General features: G+C 40.6%; 1 protein-coding gene across 5 annotated transcripts in view; it reads right to left on the reverse strand.

Moving 5' to 3' along the window:
* Positions 1–15,660, reverse strand: part of PCSK5 (proprotein convertase subtilisin/kexin type 5) — a 264,454-nt gene that overhangs the window by 80,490 nt on the left and 168,304 nt on the right. For all 5 annotated transcript variants that reach the window (XM_052701373.1, XM_052701376.1, XM_052701375.1 and 2 more), the window contains exon 13: positions 8,883–9,019. In XM_052701373.1, the coding sequence (XP_052557333.1) occupies positions 8,883–9,019 (137 nt within the window). The remainder of the gene's footprint in view (positions 1–8,882; positions 9,020–15,660) is intronic.

The raw sequence follows: 15,660 nt of genomic DNA on the forward strand, positions 1-15,660 counted from the left end.
CCTTCCCTGACTGGGTGACCAGTCTGCCAGATGAGGGAAGGGCTGTTGATGTAGTCTTCCTAGACTTCAGCAAAGCCTTTGACACGGTCCCTCACAGGCTTCTTCTGGGGAAACTGGCTGCCTGTGGTCTGAACAGGTCTACCCTTCTTTGGGTAAGGAACTGGCTAGAGGGCCGTGCCCAGCGGGTTGTGGTGAATGGAGTCAAGTCCAGCTGGCGACCCATTTCAGGTGGTGTCCCCCAGGGGTTGGTACTGGGGCTCATCTTGTTTAATGTCTTTACTGATGACCTAGATGAGGGCATTGAGTGCACCCTCAGTAACTTTGCAGATGACACCAAGCTGGGAGGTGGTGTCGATCTGCCTGAGGATAGGGTGGCCCTTCAGAGGGATTTAGGCAGGCTGGACCGCTGGGCTGAGGTGAATGGGATGAGGTTCAACAAGGTCAAGTGCCAGGTCCTGCACTTTGGGCACAACAACCCCATGCAGCGTTACAGGCTGGGGGATGAGTGGCTGGATGACTGTGAAGAGGAAAGGGACCTGCGGGTGTTCGTTGATGCTCGGCTGAACATGAGCTGACAGTGTGCCCAGGTGGCCAAGAGGGCCAACCGCATCCTGGCCTGCATTAGAAACAGTGTGGCCAGCAGGAGCAGGGAGGTGATCATCACCCTCTACTCAGCACTGGTGAGGCCGCACCTCGAGTACTGTGTTCAGTTTTGGGCTCCTCACTACAGGAAAGATGTTGAGGTCCTGGAGCGTGTCCAGAGAAGGGCAACAAAACTGGTGAGGGGTCTGGAGAAAAAGTCTTATGAGGAGCGGCTGAGGGAGCTGGGATTGTTCAGTGTGGAGAAGAGGAGGCTCAGGGGAGACCTCACTGCACTCTACAACTTCCTGAAGGGAGGTTGTGGTGAAGAGGGATTTGGCCTCTTCTCCCATGCAACGAGCAGGACACGGGGAAATGGCCACAAGTTGTATCAGAGGAGGTTTAGATTGGACATAAGGAAGAACCTTTTCTCTCAGAGAGTGGTCAGGCACTGGAATGGCTGCCCAGGGAGGTGGTGGAGTCGCCATCCCTGGCAGAGTTCAAGAGGTGCCTGGATGATGTCCTGCGTGATGTGGTTTAGTGCTTGTGGTGGCAATGGTGATGAGGAGACGGTTGGACTGGATGATCTTATAGGTCGTTTCCAACCTTGTGATTCTATGATTCTCATCAGAAGATTAAAGAGAAAAAGAGGGTGCATTTTTTCTGAATTTGAAAGATTCTATTTTGGGATGCCATCATGAGGCCTCCCCTCAGCCTGCTCTTCTCTCAGCTGAGCAAATGAAGAGACCACAGCTGCTCCTCACACATTCTGCCTTCCAGACCATTCACCATCTTTGCAGCTCTCCTTTGGATGCTCTCTCATAGCTTTATGTCCTTCTGTTGTGGCACCCAGTGCTGTAGTTGAGACTGCACAGCACAGCGAGCCCCTCCCCTCGCCCGCTGGCAGTGCAGGGCCTGCTGCACCCCAGGTACGGTTGCCCTTTGGGCTGCCAGGGCACACTGCTGGCTCATGTTCCTCTTGCTGTCACCACAGCTCCCAGATCCCCATTCCACAGGGCTGCTCTCCAGCCTCTTTTCCCTCACTCTGTGCATATATCCAGAATTGACAAATTCCAGGTGCAAAATCTGGCACCTGCTCTTGTTAAACTTCATCTGATGGGTAACTGTCCAGCTCTGTAAGTCTCGCTAAGCTGAGGAATCTCCTATTGCCAAAGAATGATCACTATCTGACAGATACTAACACAGCTCTCTTAAATGATTTGTCTTGGAGTGAATATAGCATCACCATGTATGCTCTCTGTCCTTTCTGCATTTTAACTCACTTTCACAGCACACTGATTATAATATATTGAAAGCAGCTGAAAACTGTTTGCGTTGCTTTGTTACTCTAAATTTTTTCTCCTTGCCTTTACTGTGCTCCAATGATCACTAAAGTTTCAAAGTGTTGATTTTATATGTCTTCCAGAACACTGGTAAAAGTACTGAATACTACAAAAAAATATTTGCAAGGACCCACTAAAAATAACCACAGGCACTGATGCTTCTTGGGCACAGAATATTGTTGTGTCCAGACTTACTGGAAGGGTTTGTACTAACATACTGGCAGTAAGGTTTGGGGCTTTGACCTCATACCTAATGCAAAAGAGCAGCAAGAGGAATAATGTAGGGTCTGTCAAGAGATTAGCTGCCTTTTAAGAACTATTCTGTAAATAAAGAAGGAAAAAATTCATGTGACTTGCCAGCAAATAAATGAAGCCCGCCTCAAGGCAGGTTTAATTTGTACAATGAAAATATTTCAATAAACAATTATATGTACATATACTCTCTTTAATAATGAATAGACAAAGTGCGCATGTTTATGCCAAAATCTTTCTTTTCCCATTTTTGGCTGCTTCCATCATTTTGTTTGGCTGTAATAATCCCTTACCCTGCTTGTATTTAGTACATAGCAGAGGTCCCATGTTATATGTGCAAAAGAAAGGGTATAGCACAGTGTTTCACAGAAAGCACAAGTCAGTTTCCATAAATTCTACAGAATTAATTGCAGAAGTCACATGCACTGCTTTATGAACTGGACCCTGCCATTCTTTACAGGCAACAGATGTGGCACTGCCTTGCCAGGGCAGGGATATGATGGCATGTTGGGTTTTTGTTCTCAATTTGATTACAGGAAAACTTCAGCTCTTAATTATAAGACCTTTCAATACTTAAACAAACACATGCACACAAAGAAACAAGCATGATGGCGATATCAGCTTGATGAACTGCAGGCTACACAGGCACCATAAATTGCATGGAAGTACCTTCTGTTCACATCCTGTTCAGTGTACAGACTAACTCTAACCTGACTAAACAGCTGAATATATGGCATCCACTTTCACAACTTTCTGAACTGATGTGTTACTAGACAAATTTCACTGAGAGGTAAGAATAAGTCTAGAAAGCTGAGGGATGTATTACTAAATACTATTCAATGAACCAGGATTAAAACTCACCACCAGACCACAGCCTGTGAAATCTAAATGCATATAAACACCTAAGATCCAAAGAAGTGATTTATATTGTGATAAGAAGAAACTAAAGAGTATCCCGTATGAATCCTTGAGCATATGAGCTTTCTTCCTCAGCTCAGCTGAGGAGGTTTACTTTTCTCCACATCTTCTCTTCTTCCAGAGGCTGACGCAAAAAATTATCAGCTCCATATAACTAGCCACCATACAACTGAGAAAATTATATACAAAGAATAGAAATGAACCGATTATTAAGACCTATACAGTGAATCATATGAAAGAGAAGCATGTAGGAATAGTATAAAGCTGGAAATGTATGTGGTGATTTGGTGACATAAAAGGGCTATGAAGGATATCTGGTGGATAGCCCAGATGAAGAGTTTTCAAAAGGCTCTGTTCTAGGTTTCGGTGTAGGGAGCATGCCAGGGCACAGAAAAGAGGGCAACAGCTGAAGTGTGTTGCTCTTTGGCTCTCCTTCATGCCTACTGGATGAGCCACTGGGTTCCGCCGTTGCATAAATGTCTATCCTAATTTGTCCTCTAGGCTGCAGAGATTCCAGCTGCTCTAGGATTACTAAGTGCAAGACTGAGTTGAAAAAAACTGATTTTTGTCTGTTTTCCGTTTAGTAAATTATGACAATCAAATTATGCTGTTTCTTCTATCAAATTCAAAAGCACTTAAAATTATCTGGATGTACAAAAAAATCAGTATAGTTTTGTTCTATGTAGTCTATGACTATTTTGCCAGATACCTTTTTTGAATGACACTTTGCTAAGAACATTTCATCAACGTAAAGCCATGGTGAAGAAAGAGTGACGCAGATAAAATGAAGCTAGTATTGCAGAACTGACAATGTTATTTCCTTTCAGAGCTCTGAAGGATGATAATCAGAATTTTTTAAAAGTCTGTGCTTACAGTTAACCACTCGAATATATAATGCTAACCACCTTGGAGACCTCATTAACTTTAATAAGAAGTTGTTTGCTGTTGAACAATCTTGACAATAACAATGACTATGTTGGTCTTCATAATAGGCTGCTGCACACTACATTATGTACCAGGTTTCACAAAAAAAATGAGTTGAGATTGCTAGTTTATCATTCGGAAAAAAATCAGGATATGCAGACAACGGAGAAAAGCAACAAGAGAGCTTGATTTGGTGGCCAGACAGGCAAAAAGACTTCTTAAAAAGCAGAAATTGCCTCTCTGTCCATCTGCTGCACTAAACAGAACACAATTCAGCTAATGAAGAGCAGAACTAAAAAACTAAAATTCTCATTCAGTTCCATCTGTTTCAACTGCAGTTGTGTGAAGCTGATCTATGTTTCAGATAGAAAATCAGCACTTCCATTTTGTCATAATATTGAAATGAGAAGGTTTACTTATGTACAAAGAAAACCGTAAAAACCCAGCTGAGTTTGGCCTATTATCCACTTGGAATAGTAAGGAGACTGGACAAAACTGTGTTCTCACATTAGAATTCCTCCTGTGCCCTAGCTTTTTCCAAGTCACAGTGGAAATAGACACACTGAGTTTGCAAGCGGCAGGAGAGCCTGGATGAGCTGCCCTCCCAGCATGACTGTCTCCTCTGAGAGAGACATGTTTACCTTGAGCAGGTGAACTGCACATAGCCTTCTGACCAATGTGAATAATTCAACAAAACAAAAGAAAATGTATTCCATCTTCCTATCTAGTTGCAGAAGTAATGATTTTTTTGGACAAAGCTGAATTGACACAATATTACTTAATCTTCTATATTTTAAAGCATGGAGATTTTAAGAATTTCACATTTTAATCACTGTTTCTTTACTTATATAGACAAAGATATATTTTTATGGCTTCAAGTTAGCATCTATTTCTCAGAATTCAGAATGCGTTTTTAGCAAATAAAATAAAAATAATCCTGTCTGCCTTTTGAGTCTACATAGCTGAAATGTAAAGTATCTTGTAGTTCACTGAATTATAATTTAATTCTACTGCTAATGTCATTGTTTTCCTAAATACGTTATTTTATAGCAGAATTCTAGTAATTAATTTTAAGCTATCAGAAAGCAGCAATGAACTAGATTTGTCACTTCCAAAGTAATATGATTACATTCTGTCTTGCTGTTCAGAGTAAGCGTTAGTATGAAGTAAGAGACAAATTCCAATATATCAGTTGTATATACCTCTCTTACCTTTGTTTTATTCATATCTTTACTTGTTTAAGTGATATTTTCCCTTTGATTGTTTTTACTAAAGGCTTTCTACTTACATTGATGTGATGCTCTGAAGGAAAGACTATGATCAGTATACATGCAGAAACTGCTACTTTTGTCTGCAGACAAAGTATGTATTTCAAAATGGCTTTTAAGGCTGAAATATCTGGTAGGCCCATGGGAACTATATATTCATCTCTCAAAACCAGCAAACAAAAGTAAGCATTTACTCCTGCAAGTCTCTTTGAAAACTCCTACCTCAATCTCCACGTCTTCCAAAACAGTTATACTGAAGTTGGTGAATGAAGCTGAACAGCACAAGGGACATTAAAAGCAGAAGAAGAGTGTTTCAAAATGTCAAAAAATGTCAAATTCTTTGTAAGAGTAGTTTTTAAGCAGACAGCTGTGTGATCTCAGCATTTTGCCTACACGCTGGAGCATGATGCAACCTACCAGTGCAGCAAGCCATGAGGTTTTTTCTGCTGTATAGTGAGATTTTCAATTTATATAAACACTGATAAATGCTACTCTTTTTCTTATGAGTAGGATATCAAATACAAAGCAAAGAAAAGCAACATGGAAATAAATACTTGGATTCTGTCTCAGCTATGAGAGAAACTGGAAATTTCACTCTGGGCTGTTCTAGCTTATGTGGAAGAACTGTCTGAAAAAACTGTAATCAACAACCAGGAAGACAAATGCCTGCATTGGAAATACCATAACTTCTTTCCAATGTGTCACTTGCGGTTTCCATTTTTTATCTTTATTCTTGAAAATTGAATCTAGTAATATTAGCTTTTCATTAAAGCACTGACTCTATTATCTTGTCAGAAGTAACAGTAGTCCAATCTGGTATGATCTAATTCTAAATGGCCAAAGACCATATTTACGCTTTGGGGCAACAGATCTGAAGGCTAAAAAGCAGCCATTTACCCTTTAGAAAGTGAAATTCTTCTTGGAAATCAGACTGAAGTTCAGAATAAGAGACAACCATATCTTAAACAGCAAATAACAGCAACATAAAAATGAAGAGCATATCAATAAATAAAATTAAGAATAATGCTTTTTATCAAGCAGAGGAGGCAGAAAATTGGCAAGGTTGAGCTGTTGGTTAAACTGAAAATAAGAAGGAAATGCACAGGCAATGAAAACAGAGATGTGCAGCCTGGGAAGAATACATGCATGCCATCTGGATGTGCAGAGATGGGATCAGGAAAGCCAAGGCACAAACGGAACTGAACTTTATGGGAGATGTAAAAAACATCAAGAAGTGACTGTTCAAACACATTGGTCAAAAGAGACAAGCCAAAGCGAGTGCACTCCCTCTGAAAAATATGAAGGGAAAAAATGGCAAAAATGAACATCAACAAGGCTGAAGTACTCAGCAAGTTCGTTGCCTCAGTACTCAGTGCCTGCCAGACATCTCTCATGTCCCTGAACATCTAAGCAAGGTTTGGGGGACCAAAATTCCTATTGTAAGAGAAGAGCAACCTCTTGAAACTGAACACATAGCAGACTATGGCCCTCATAGGACATGGCATCCCGGAGTCCTGAGGGTACTAGCTGATGTTGTTGCCAAGCCACTCTCTGCTGTATTCAACAAGTTCTCAGTGGCTGGAAAAAGGGAAACCACTCCCATTTTTAAGAAGGAAATCCAAAGGAAGATCAGGGAAGCTACAAGCCAGCAGCCTCACCTCTCTGCCTGAGAGATCATGGAACAGCTCCTTTTGGAAGACAGGTTCAGATACATGCAAGATGAAGAAGCAATATGAGTGAGGCTTCACCAAAGGCAGATCATACCTGGCCAATCTGGTGGCCTTCTATGATGGAGCGATGATTTCAGTGGACAAAGGAAGGACAACTGATGTCATCTACCTGGACTTCTGCAAGGCCTTTGATAAGGTCCTATATCACATTCTTATTTCTAAATTGGAAAAAATATGGTTTCTAAGCTTAGATTATTCAGGGGATAAGGAATTGGTTGTAATGTCACAACCAGAGGTCTGTAGTTGATGGTTTTATGTCCAAGTGGAAGCTAGTGATGAATGGTATACTTCAGAGAGAAGAGCTCATTGAGAGCAGCACGGTGAAGAAGAATTTAGGGGTTCTGGTGGATGAAAAGCTTGATGTAAGCCATTTGTGTGAACTTGCAGCCTAGAAAGCCAAATCTAACCTGGGTGCTTCAAAAAGAAGGGTGGTCAGCCAGGCAAGGGAGAAGACTGGCTTCTTCTGTTCTGCCCTTCTGTAGCCCCACCTCCAGTACTGTGCTCAGATGGAGGGTCTCCACATCCAAGAAAGATGTGAAGCTGTTAGAGCAGGTCCACAGGAGGCCAAAAAGATGATCAGTGGGCTGGAGTATCTCTCCTGTGGTACTCCCTGCAGAGTGTACCTGTTCAAGCCATGGGCTGCCTGCTTCTCCAAGAGAATATAATGTCAAAAGATACCATGTCAAAAGATTTGCTGAAGTCTAGGTAGACTACATCAGCAGCCTTTCCCTCATCCACCAGGCAGGTTACTTGATCGTAGGAGATCAGGTTCATCAAGCAGGACCTGACTTTTGTGAACGTGTCATCTCACATGTAATGTGATCTCCCTCAAGATTATCTGTTCCATAACCTTTCCTGGCACTGAGGTCATGCTCATGGGCCTGCAGTTCCCTGTATCTTCCTTATGACCCTTCCTGTTGATGGCAGTCACACTGGCAAGCCTCCAATCTTCTGAGACCTCTCCAGCAATCACCTCCACCAGTTCCCTCAACACCCTTGGGTGGATCCCATCCGGCCCCATGCACTTGTGACAGTGGAGTTGTGGAGTAGGTGGAGTAGTAGGTCTCTGTCTCTACCTGCATCATGGGGTGTTTATTCTGCTCCCCATCTGAGACTTACAGGTCTGACTTTTAAAGACAGATGTAAAGAAGGCATTGAGAACCTCTGCCCTTTCCTTATCCTTAGTAGTCATTTCCCTGCATCTAGTAAAGGATTGATATTCTCCTTAGCTCTCCTCTTGCTGTTAATATATTTGTAAAAACATTTTTTGTTCTCTTTTACTCCAGTGGCCAAGCTGAGTTCAAATTGGGCTTTTGCCTTTCTAATTTTCTCCCTGCGTATCCTAACAATTTCTTTGTACTCTCTCCAAGTTGCTCGTTCTTTGATCCACAAAAGGTAGATTCTCTTTCTCCCGGAGCCTCAGGAGAAGCTTCCTGTTTACCTACGCTGGTCTTCTTCCCCCTGGTTCATCTTAAGGCACAGGGGGATAGCCTGCTCCTATGCCTTTAAGACTTCCTTCTTAAGGACTGGTCAGCCTTCCTGGACCTCTTTACCCTTTAAGACTGAATCCCAAGGGACTCTCCTTACCAGTGTTCAGAATAGTTCCAAGTCTGCCTTCCTGAAGACCTAGATAGTGGTTGGCAACCATTGCCATGGCAAGAGGCTGCAACTGGATGATCTTTAAGGTCCCTCTTAACCCAATCCATTTTATGAATCTATGATTCTCTTCAAAGTCCTGCCTTCACGCTCATCTTCACACTATTAGATATTGCAGGCATATATAAATGATGGAAAACAGTCAAGGCGTTATTAACAACTGCAAATATCCTTCTAAATTCATTGAGCCCCAAAAAAGGTCAGATACATACCTGGAGTCTTGAAATTTCTCAGCTGAGATGGCGTGTCACAGATTTCCAAGATCCAATCACCTGCTGCTTTTTCACTCCAGCAGTGAGTAGTCATAAACTCCCAGTTTTTGAATCCTTCCATGGAATGATCAAATAGCCTGCAATAAATCACGACATTATATTAAGTGAACTATAATATTCGAGGAGTCCAACTATGCAGACTACTGAATGACATGCTAGTAAGCCAGATAATTCATCTGTGCCTATACATAATGTTATTAAAGATGGTCTTCCCACATATCTTTGAAGTACATTCAAGAGTTTCCTTACTTTTTTGGTGGAGGAGGTTCTTTACATGTAATCATTTATCATGACATGAAAGAATGGAAAGAGATTTCACTACAAAAAAAATCATTACTTCAGTTTAATATGATCCTTGTCTCCTGGGAAAAGTGCATAACATACAGCACGAGGTGAAAACAAATTGTACACTGGAAAATTTCTGTAACACTCATTTTTCACTTTGGATTGGAATACATAAAATGGAATTAAAAAAATAAAAATGACGGAGTGAACAAGACAGTATTACAGATCAATATATGCAACTCCTTATAGAAAATCAAATGTAACAGAAACATTGATCTCCAATCTTAAATGATCAAATTATCACTCTATACTTGACAGGCTACATAAGAGCTGCTCTGAAAGTAATACCTCCTATCCTGTTACGCTGACCCAGAACACCAGTGGCTGATGTTGGTGGTATTGCAGCAGAGGTTGAACATTCCTAACAATATTCTATTACATTTTGTTCCTGTGAGACAGATGGCAGTAGAGGGGCAGTAGAATAGAATGGTGTTTGACACGGAAGTGCAGGTGAAGCAAACTTGTATCACTGAATTTCTCCATGCGGAAAAGATTGCGCCCACTGACATTCATTAGCACTTCCTAGTCATTTATGGAGATCAAACAGTGGATGTCAGCACAGTGAGGCAGTGGATGGTGCATTATAGCAGTGATGATGGTGAAAGTAGGTCGCCTTCAGTGGTGCAGATTTTTAGAATAGCAATGTGCAGGCTCTTGTTCGCAAAAATGCACAGCTAACTGTGATGGCTATGTTGAAAAATAGTCTTCAGTAGCTGAGAATTTCCTCTATCAAACATTATTGTTTTCTTTGTATCTGTTGTAATTTCCAAGGAGATAAAATGGGGGCATTACTTTTGGAATGACCTAAGTAGTTTGAGTAAAAATTGAAAGACTAATGTCATCTGATGGTTTTTTCTAACAAACATTGCTGTAATTACTGAGATCTTGGGTGAAGAGTTTGAAACTCAGGCCTGGATTATAACAGATTCTTGTACAGTGGCCCACTTTAGAATCTGCAAAATGGTGCTAATCTGATGAGGGAAGAAGAGAGTGGATTGGCCATATTTTTTACCTAAAACTGGAATTAATAAAAGTATGGAAAGTCACAAGAGAATTTGGACTTCTATTCAGTGCTCAAAGGGTTTTGTCTGGTATTCCAAAGATTTGGATGGAAGGTAAGATCTAATCGCAGCTCAGCACTGAAAAAAATAAATATACATATATGTGCATATATGTATTTATGTATTTTTCATTATTTTACCTTGGTTCTTACTGTGAAAGTCTTACTGTTGAAAGCAATGTTTAAACATTTCTGATAAAAAATGCTCCCTACAGTAGAAATTCCAGTCAATTGAAAACCTCCTTTCAATGGAAATGAAGAAAAATCCAGAATCATAAAATCACAGAATCACCAAGGTTGGTAAAGAGCTCCAAAATCATCTAGTCCAACTAGACACCTATCACCAATATTTCCCTACTAAAGAGTAAAGATGTAAAAGTGTACAAAAGTACACAATATTTTACAATAACTAGATTCCTTACTGTTCATTTCTGAGTACATCTCAAGCTCTAGTCTCAGAAGACTGTGTAAGTGAACAAGCAAACAATGGGAAAGGAAAGTAGTTTAAAAGCACTGTATATGTCTGTTTCTTGTAAAAACACTCAATCTGGATGTCAATAAATTTTGATATCTCTTGCTGAAAACCAATCAATCAGAGGAATGGGGCCAGATTTGCTGTGGGCCTACAGACACAGTCCTCACTTGAATATCCCTTGTATGGAACTGTGTGCACAGAGCACCTTATATACACAGTACACATCTGATTTTCACTTTCACGTATACAACCCTTTTCCAGTTTAAATGAATGCTTACTCCTTAAATTGAAATAGATATATATCTTTAAAACTAGACTTCATTTCCACTGATAAATGGTTGAAATTTTCTTCTCACAATCCAGTATAAACATATATAAATATATATACATATATACATTCTGCCATCAGAAATTAGCCTGTTCCATGTCACTGTTAATTCAGTTGTTTGAATACAGCAAATTTCACAAACATATGGCACACGTCATTTACTGAAAGGGTAGAAATTATTATTCAGTCACTACCCAGTGTTTGCATGTGGCTGTGTTTAAATTAAATCATTATGTAGGTTATTTCCAACAGTTAGTCAAATTGTCATATGGCATTTCGCTGACAGCTAATATACTAATTGCTGAATATGCTAACAATCAGTCAAAGCAGCAATATTCCTCCTTGACAATATGACAGCTAAATTATGTAGTATATTATATCAATACTGTACAATTATATTGTAGGCTCTACGAGGGCTGCTCTAAAAGTAATGCTTCCTATTTTATTATATTGACCCACAGCTCCAGAGGCAGATGTTGGTAGTATGGCAGTAGAGGCTGAATTCCTCCATGCAGAAGTGACATTCATTGACACATGCTGAACATTTATGGAGATCAAACAGTGAATGTGTGCACAATAAGGCAATGAGTGGTGTTTTACAGCAGTGTATTATGATGTAAGATTTAAAATATCATATTTTAATGTATGAGTTTTGTTTCTGGAAATGAGTTAAAAAGCTACAGACATAAAAAAAACGAGTTAAAATTAGTAGCAAGATAGGAGTCTAAGGCTATCTGCAAGTTATATCAACTCAAAGGTCCAAGTATTTTTGTGTTGCTCTGTTTACGCATGAAACTCTCAGAAAAAACATAGTAAAATTTCCCCTTCAGAGAAGTTAACGAAAGGATGAAATCACTGAAGTACTTACAAAACTGTCAGGTGCATTTTTTTGGATTAAAAAAAGAAAACGTATCAGACAGCTTGTTTTAAGGAGTCTGAAGTCTGGAGCCAGTCCAGATTGTTAACTGATTTTGTTATTTGTCAGACTGATGCCTAGTCAAAACTCATAGCAAGGAAATACACATAGTTGATCGTGAACAAGTGAATTATTAATATAATTATTAATGGCATGATTAATTATTGTTTTAATTAACAAGATACTTGAAACAATCCAGTGACTGCAACACTTACACTTATGTATGCAACACACTTACAAGTACTGAGAGACAGCATTTGATTCTTCATAACTTATTGACAAAGAATCATAGAATCACTCAGGTTGGAAAAGACTTAAAGAACATTGAGTGTAACCATGACCTAACCATACCACCGTAGCTCTAATACAGCTCTGCTAAATCACGTCCCTGAGTACCACATCCAAACAGTTTTTAAACACATTCAGGGATGGTGACTCAACCACCTCCATGGGGAGCCTATTCCAGTGCTTAACAACCCTTTCAACTGGCCAACAGGCCTCACCAGTATTGAGTACAAGGGTAGGATTACTTCCTTAGTCCTGCTCACATCATCGTTCGTGAAGCCAGGCTGCCATTGGCCTTCTTGGCCACCTGGGCACACTGCTGGCTCATATTCAGCTGACTGCCCATCAGTACACCAAGGTCCCTTTCCGTCAGGCAGCTTTCCAGTCACTCCTCCCCAAACCTGTTGGGTTGCCTGTTGTTGTTGTGACCAAAATGTAGGACCCGACACTTGGCCCTATTGAAACTCATACAGTTAACCTTGGCGCATCGATCCAGTCTATCCAGGCACCTCTGCAGTGCCCTCCTGCCCTCTGGCAGATCAACACTCCCTCCCAACTTGGTGTCGCCTGCAAACTTACTGCACTCAATCCCCTCATCAAGATCATTAATAAAGATGTTAAATAGAAGCGGCTCCAGTACTGAGCCCTGGGGGACACCTCTCATGACCAGCTGCCAACTGGATTTAGCTCCACTGACCACAACTCTTTGGGCTCAGCCATCCAGCCAGTGTTTCACCCAGTGGAGCGTATGCCCATCCAAACCCATCGTCTTCTAGACAGTGTTGTGGGAGACAGTGTCAAAAGCTTTACTGAAGTCCAGGTAGACCACATCAACTGCCTTACCTTCATCCACTAAGTGGGTCACCTTGTCACAGAATGAAATCAGGTTTGTCAGACACAATCACAACAGTACACCAGAACTGCTCTGGTGACCTTTCTTGGTAAAGCAATTCAAGCTAAAGAGGATGTGCTTTTATGACCATCTGTATTCAGAGAAATTAATTTTGCTGATACGGTGAATAGCATTGCATTTAAAGATAATGACTTTTATCAGAAATAATTTAATATACTCTGTACGCACCGTATGTAGGTATGTATGAGAACATAAGGTTTACAGGGCGTAGAGTAAATTACTTGTTTCCTTAAAATAAATTAAGAGTCTTGGCTTCTTTCACTACCATCCACTCAGCCTAGAAATTACATTGCCTTTCTGCTGAAGAAAGTAACTTCAAACAGAAATATTCATTTGTAAGCCAATTTTCACACGAGTGACAATTAGTCGCTTTAAAGAGACTCCAAAATTGAGAACATGAAAGTCTCTGAGCTAAATCTACAAGAGTTAAAAAAAAAAAGTATAAATTATTATCAGAAAATTTCCAAGATACAAAATGCACAAAAAGTAGATTTTGTTTTAATTAGTGAAGCAAATTGGTTTTGTGTGAGAAAAGGCAGTTAGGGTGGGGATCTATTTGGTGATACCACAATCCTTCATCACAACAGTAAGAGGTAAACACATAAAAGTCTGTTTTTAATATCCAGGTCTATTTCTCATCCCAGAAACTGCAGCTGCATCCGACTGATGTGACTGACAGCCATGCTGTACATATTCAGTTGATGACACTGAGAGCCAGGAAACATACACCCTGCACAAGCTGGTGGCTGGGTCTGCAAGCAGTGCAGTAGCTGGCAAAATAAAGCTATTTTCTCCTCTGTTACAGCAGTCTGTATTTATGATGGGCTCCAGCCTACTAAATTGGCAGCCTGACAGGCAAGCTGTCCTTGCCTACTGGTCTAATTGGCCACAAGACTTAAAGTGAACTTATATCTTGAAAAGAGTACAGAGTTGTGCAATTTCAAATGCTTTGGTCAACTATTCTCTTCAAAATGGCTCCTCTACACTGGGTTCAACCACCTGTCCCCCTGGGAGTTCTAGCCCCTAAAGAGCCACAGACAGCCCAAACTGATTTAAACAGATTAACTCTCAGTAGGGCAATACTGCCCTCCTGCATTTAAGTACTCAGAAAAAAAGAAATGATTGGAGGGCGCACAGGCATTTAAGAAACTTTCTCATATACTTATGTCAGGGAAGATCACTTAAAACCTCTGGATGTGAGATCTAACTAGGATTTATTTAAAGAGTACATGTTTCCCCTTATATTTATACTCCATATTTGTTATTGTAGTTAAATTTATGGAGCAGTGAAGAAATCTTTTGAGCTGTCATGAAAAATTTGTTTAGAGAAGAGCAGCGTGAACAACAGGGTACAGTACCTGCCAGTCTGAGGTAGTGGAGAATACAGCAAATATCATCTTTAACTGTGGAGAACAAGTCCCCCAGGACTACACGTATCAGCACAAAACTTTCTGTCATGACTAAAATATCTATCAGGCTGCTGAATTCCATGTGCTGCGCTGCTCAGCCAGCTGTGTGGCTGATTCTATGGATGACTTGTAAAAGAATCTGTGTGCTCTTCAAATCACACATATATCTTCAGAAACTTCACCCTAAACAGATTTTCATATCCTGATTGGTCAAGTATGTTTGAAAAGTGATAACTGACTAGGCTCAGACTGGCTGTCTGTCATATAATTCAATTCATTCAAAGTGAAACATGATGCTGATATGGTAAGATTATGGTAAGATTGAGGTGAGCCAAATCTACATACAGCTAGGAAAAGATTCATTCATTCTCACCATTGTTGTTGGTGCAAATGTATGTAGGTTGCTCTGAAACTAATGCCTCCAATTTATTTCCTTGGAAACTACCACAGATCCAAAGAGAACAAAACCACTATTTCATAGAGCAAATTCTCAGCTATAAACCATTGCATTTTTCAACACAGTCACTACTATTAGCTACATATCTCACCAGCACTGAAGAAGAGGCTGCATGCCACACTTCTAAAAATTGGCACCAGCAGAGGTGACCCAACTGTTGCTGTCATCACTGCTGAAACACACCACCCACCATCTCACTGTGCTCACATTCACTGTTTAGTCTCCATAAATGTTCAGCAAGTGTCGAGAAATGTCAATGGGTACAATTTTTTCTGCATGGAGGATTTCAGTTCCACCCATACCTTTCCCTCATACTCACTTCTGTGTCAGGCACCATTTTGTCACAGAATCATAGAATCAAATAATCATTTTAATTGGAAGAGACTTTAGTCGGAAGGTCATTTAGTGCAACTCTTCTGCAGTGAACAAGAACATCTGCAGGTAGATCAGATTGCTCAGAGCCCCATCCAGCCTGAACTTGAATGTGTTCAGGAAATCCACCACATCTCTGGGCTACCTGTTCTGCACCT

This window comes from Tympanuchus pallidicinctus, unplaced genomic scaffold (genome assembly GCF_026119805.1).
Source record: "Tympanuchus pallidicinctus isolate F22 unplaced genomic scaffold, pur_lepc_1.0 scaffold4, whole genome shotgun sequence".
NCBI lineage: Eukaryota > Metazoa > Chordata > Aves > Galliformes > Phasianidae > Tympanuchus > Tympanuchus pallidicinctus.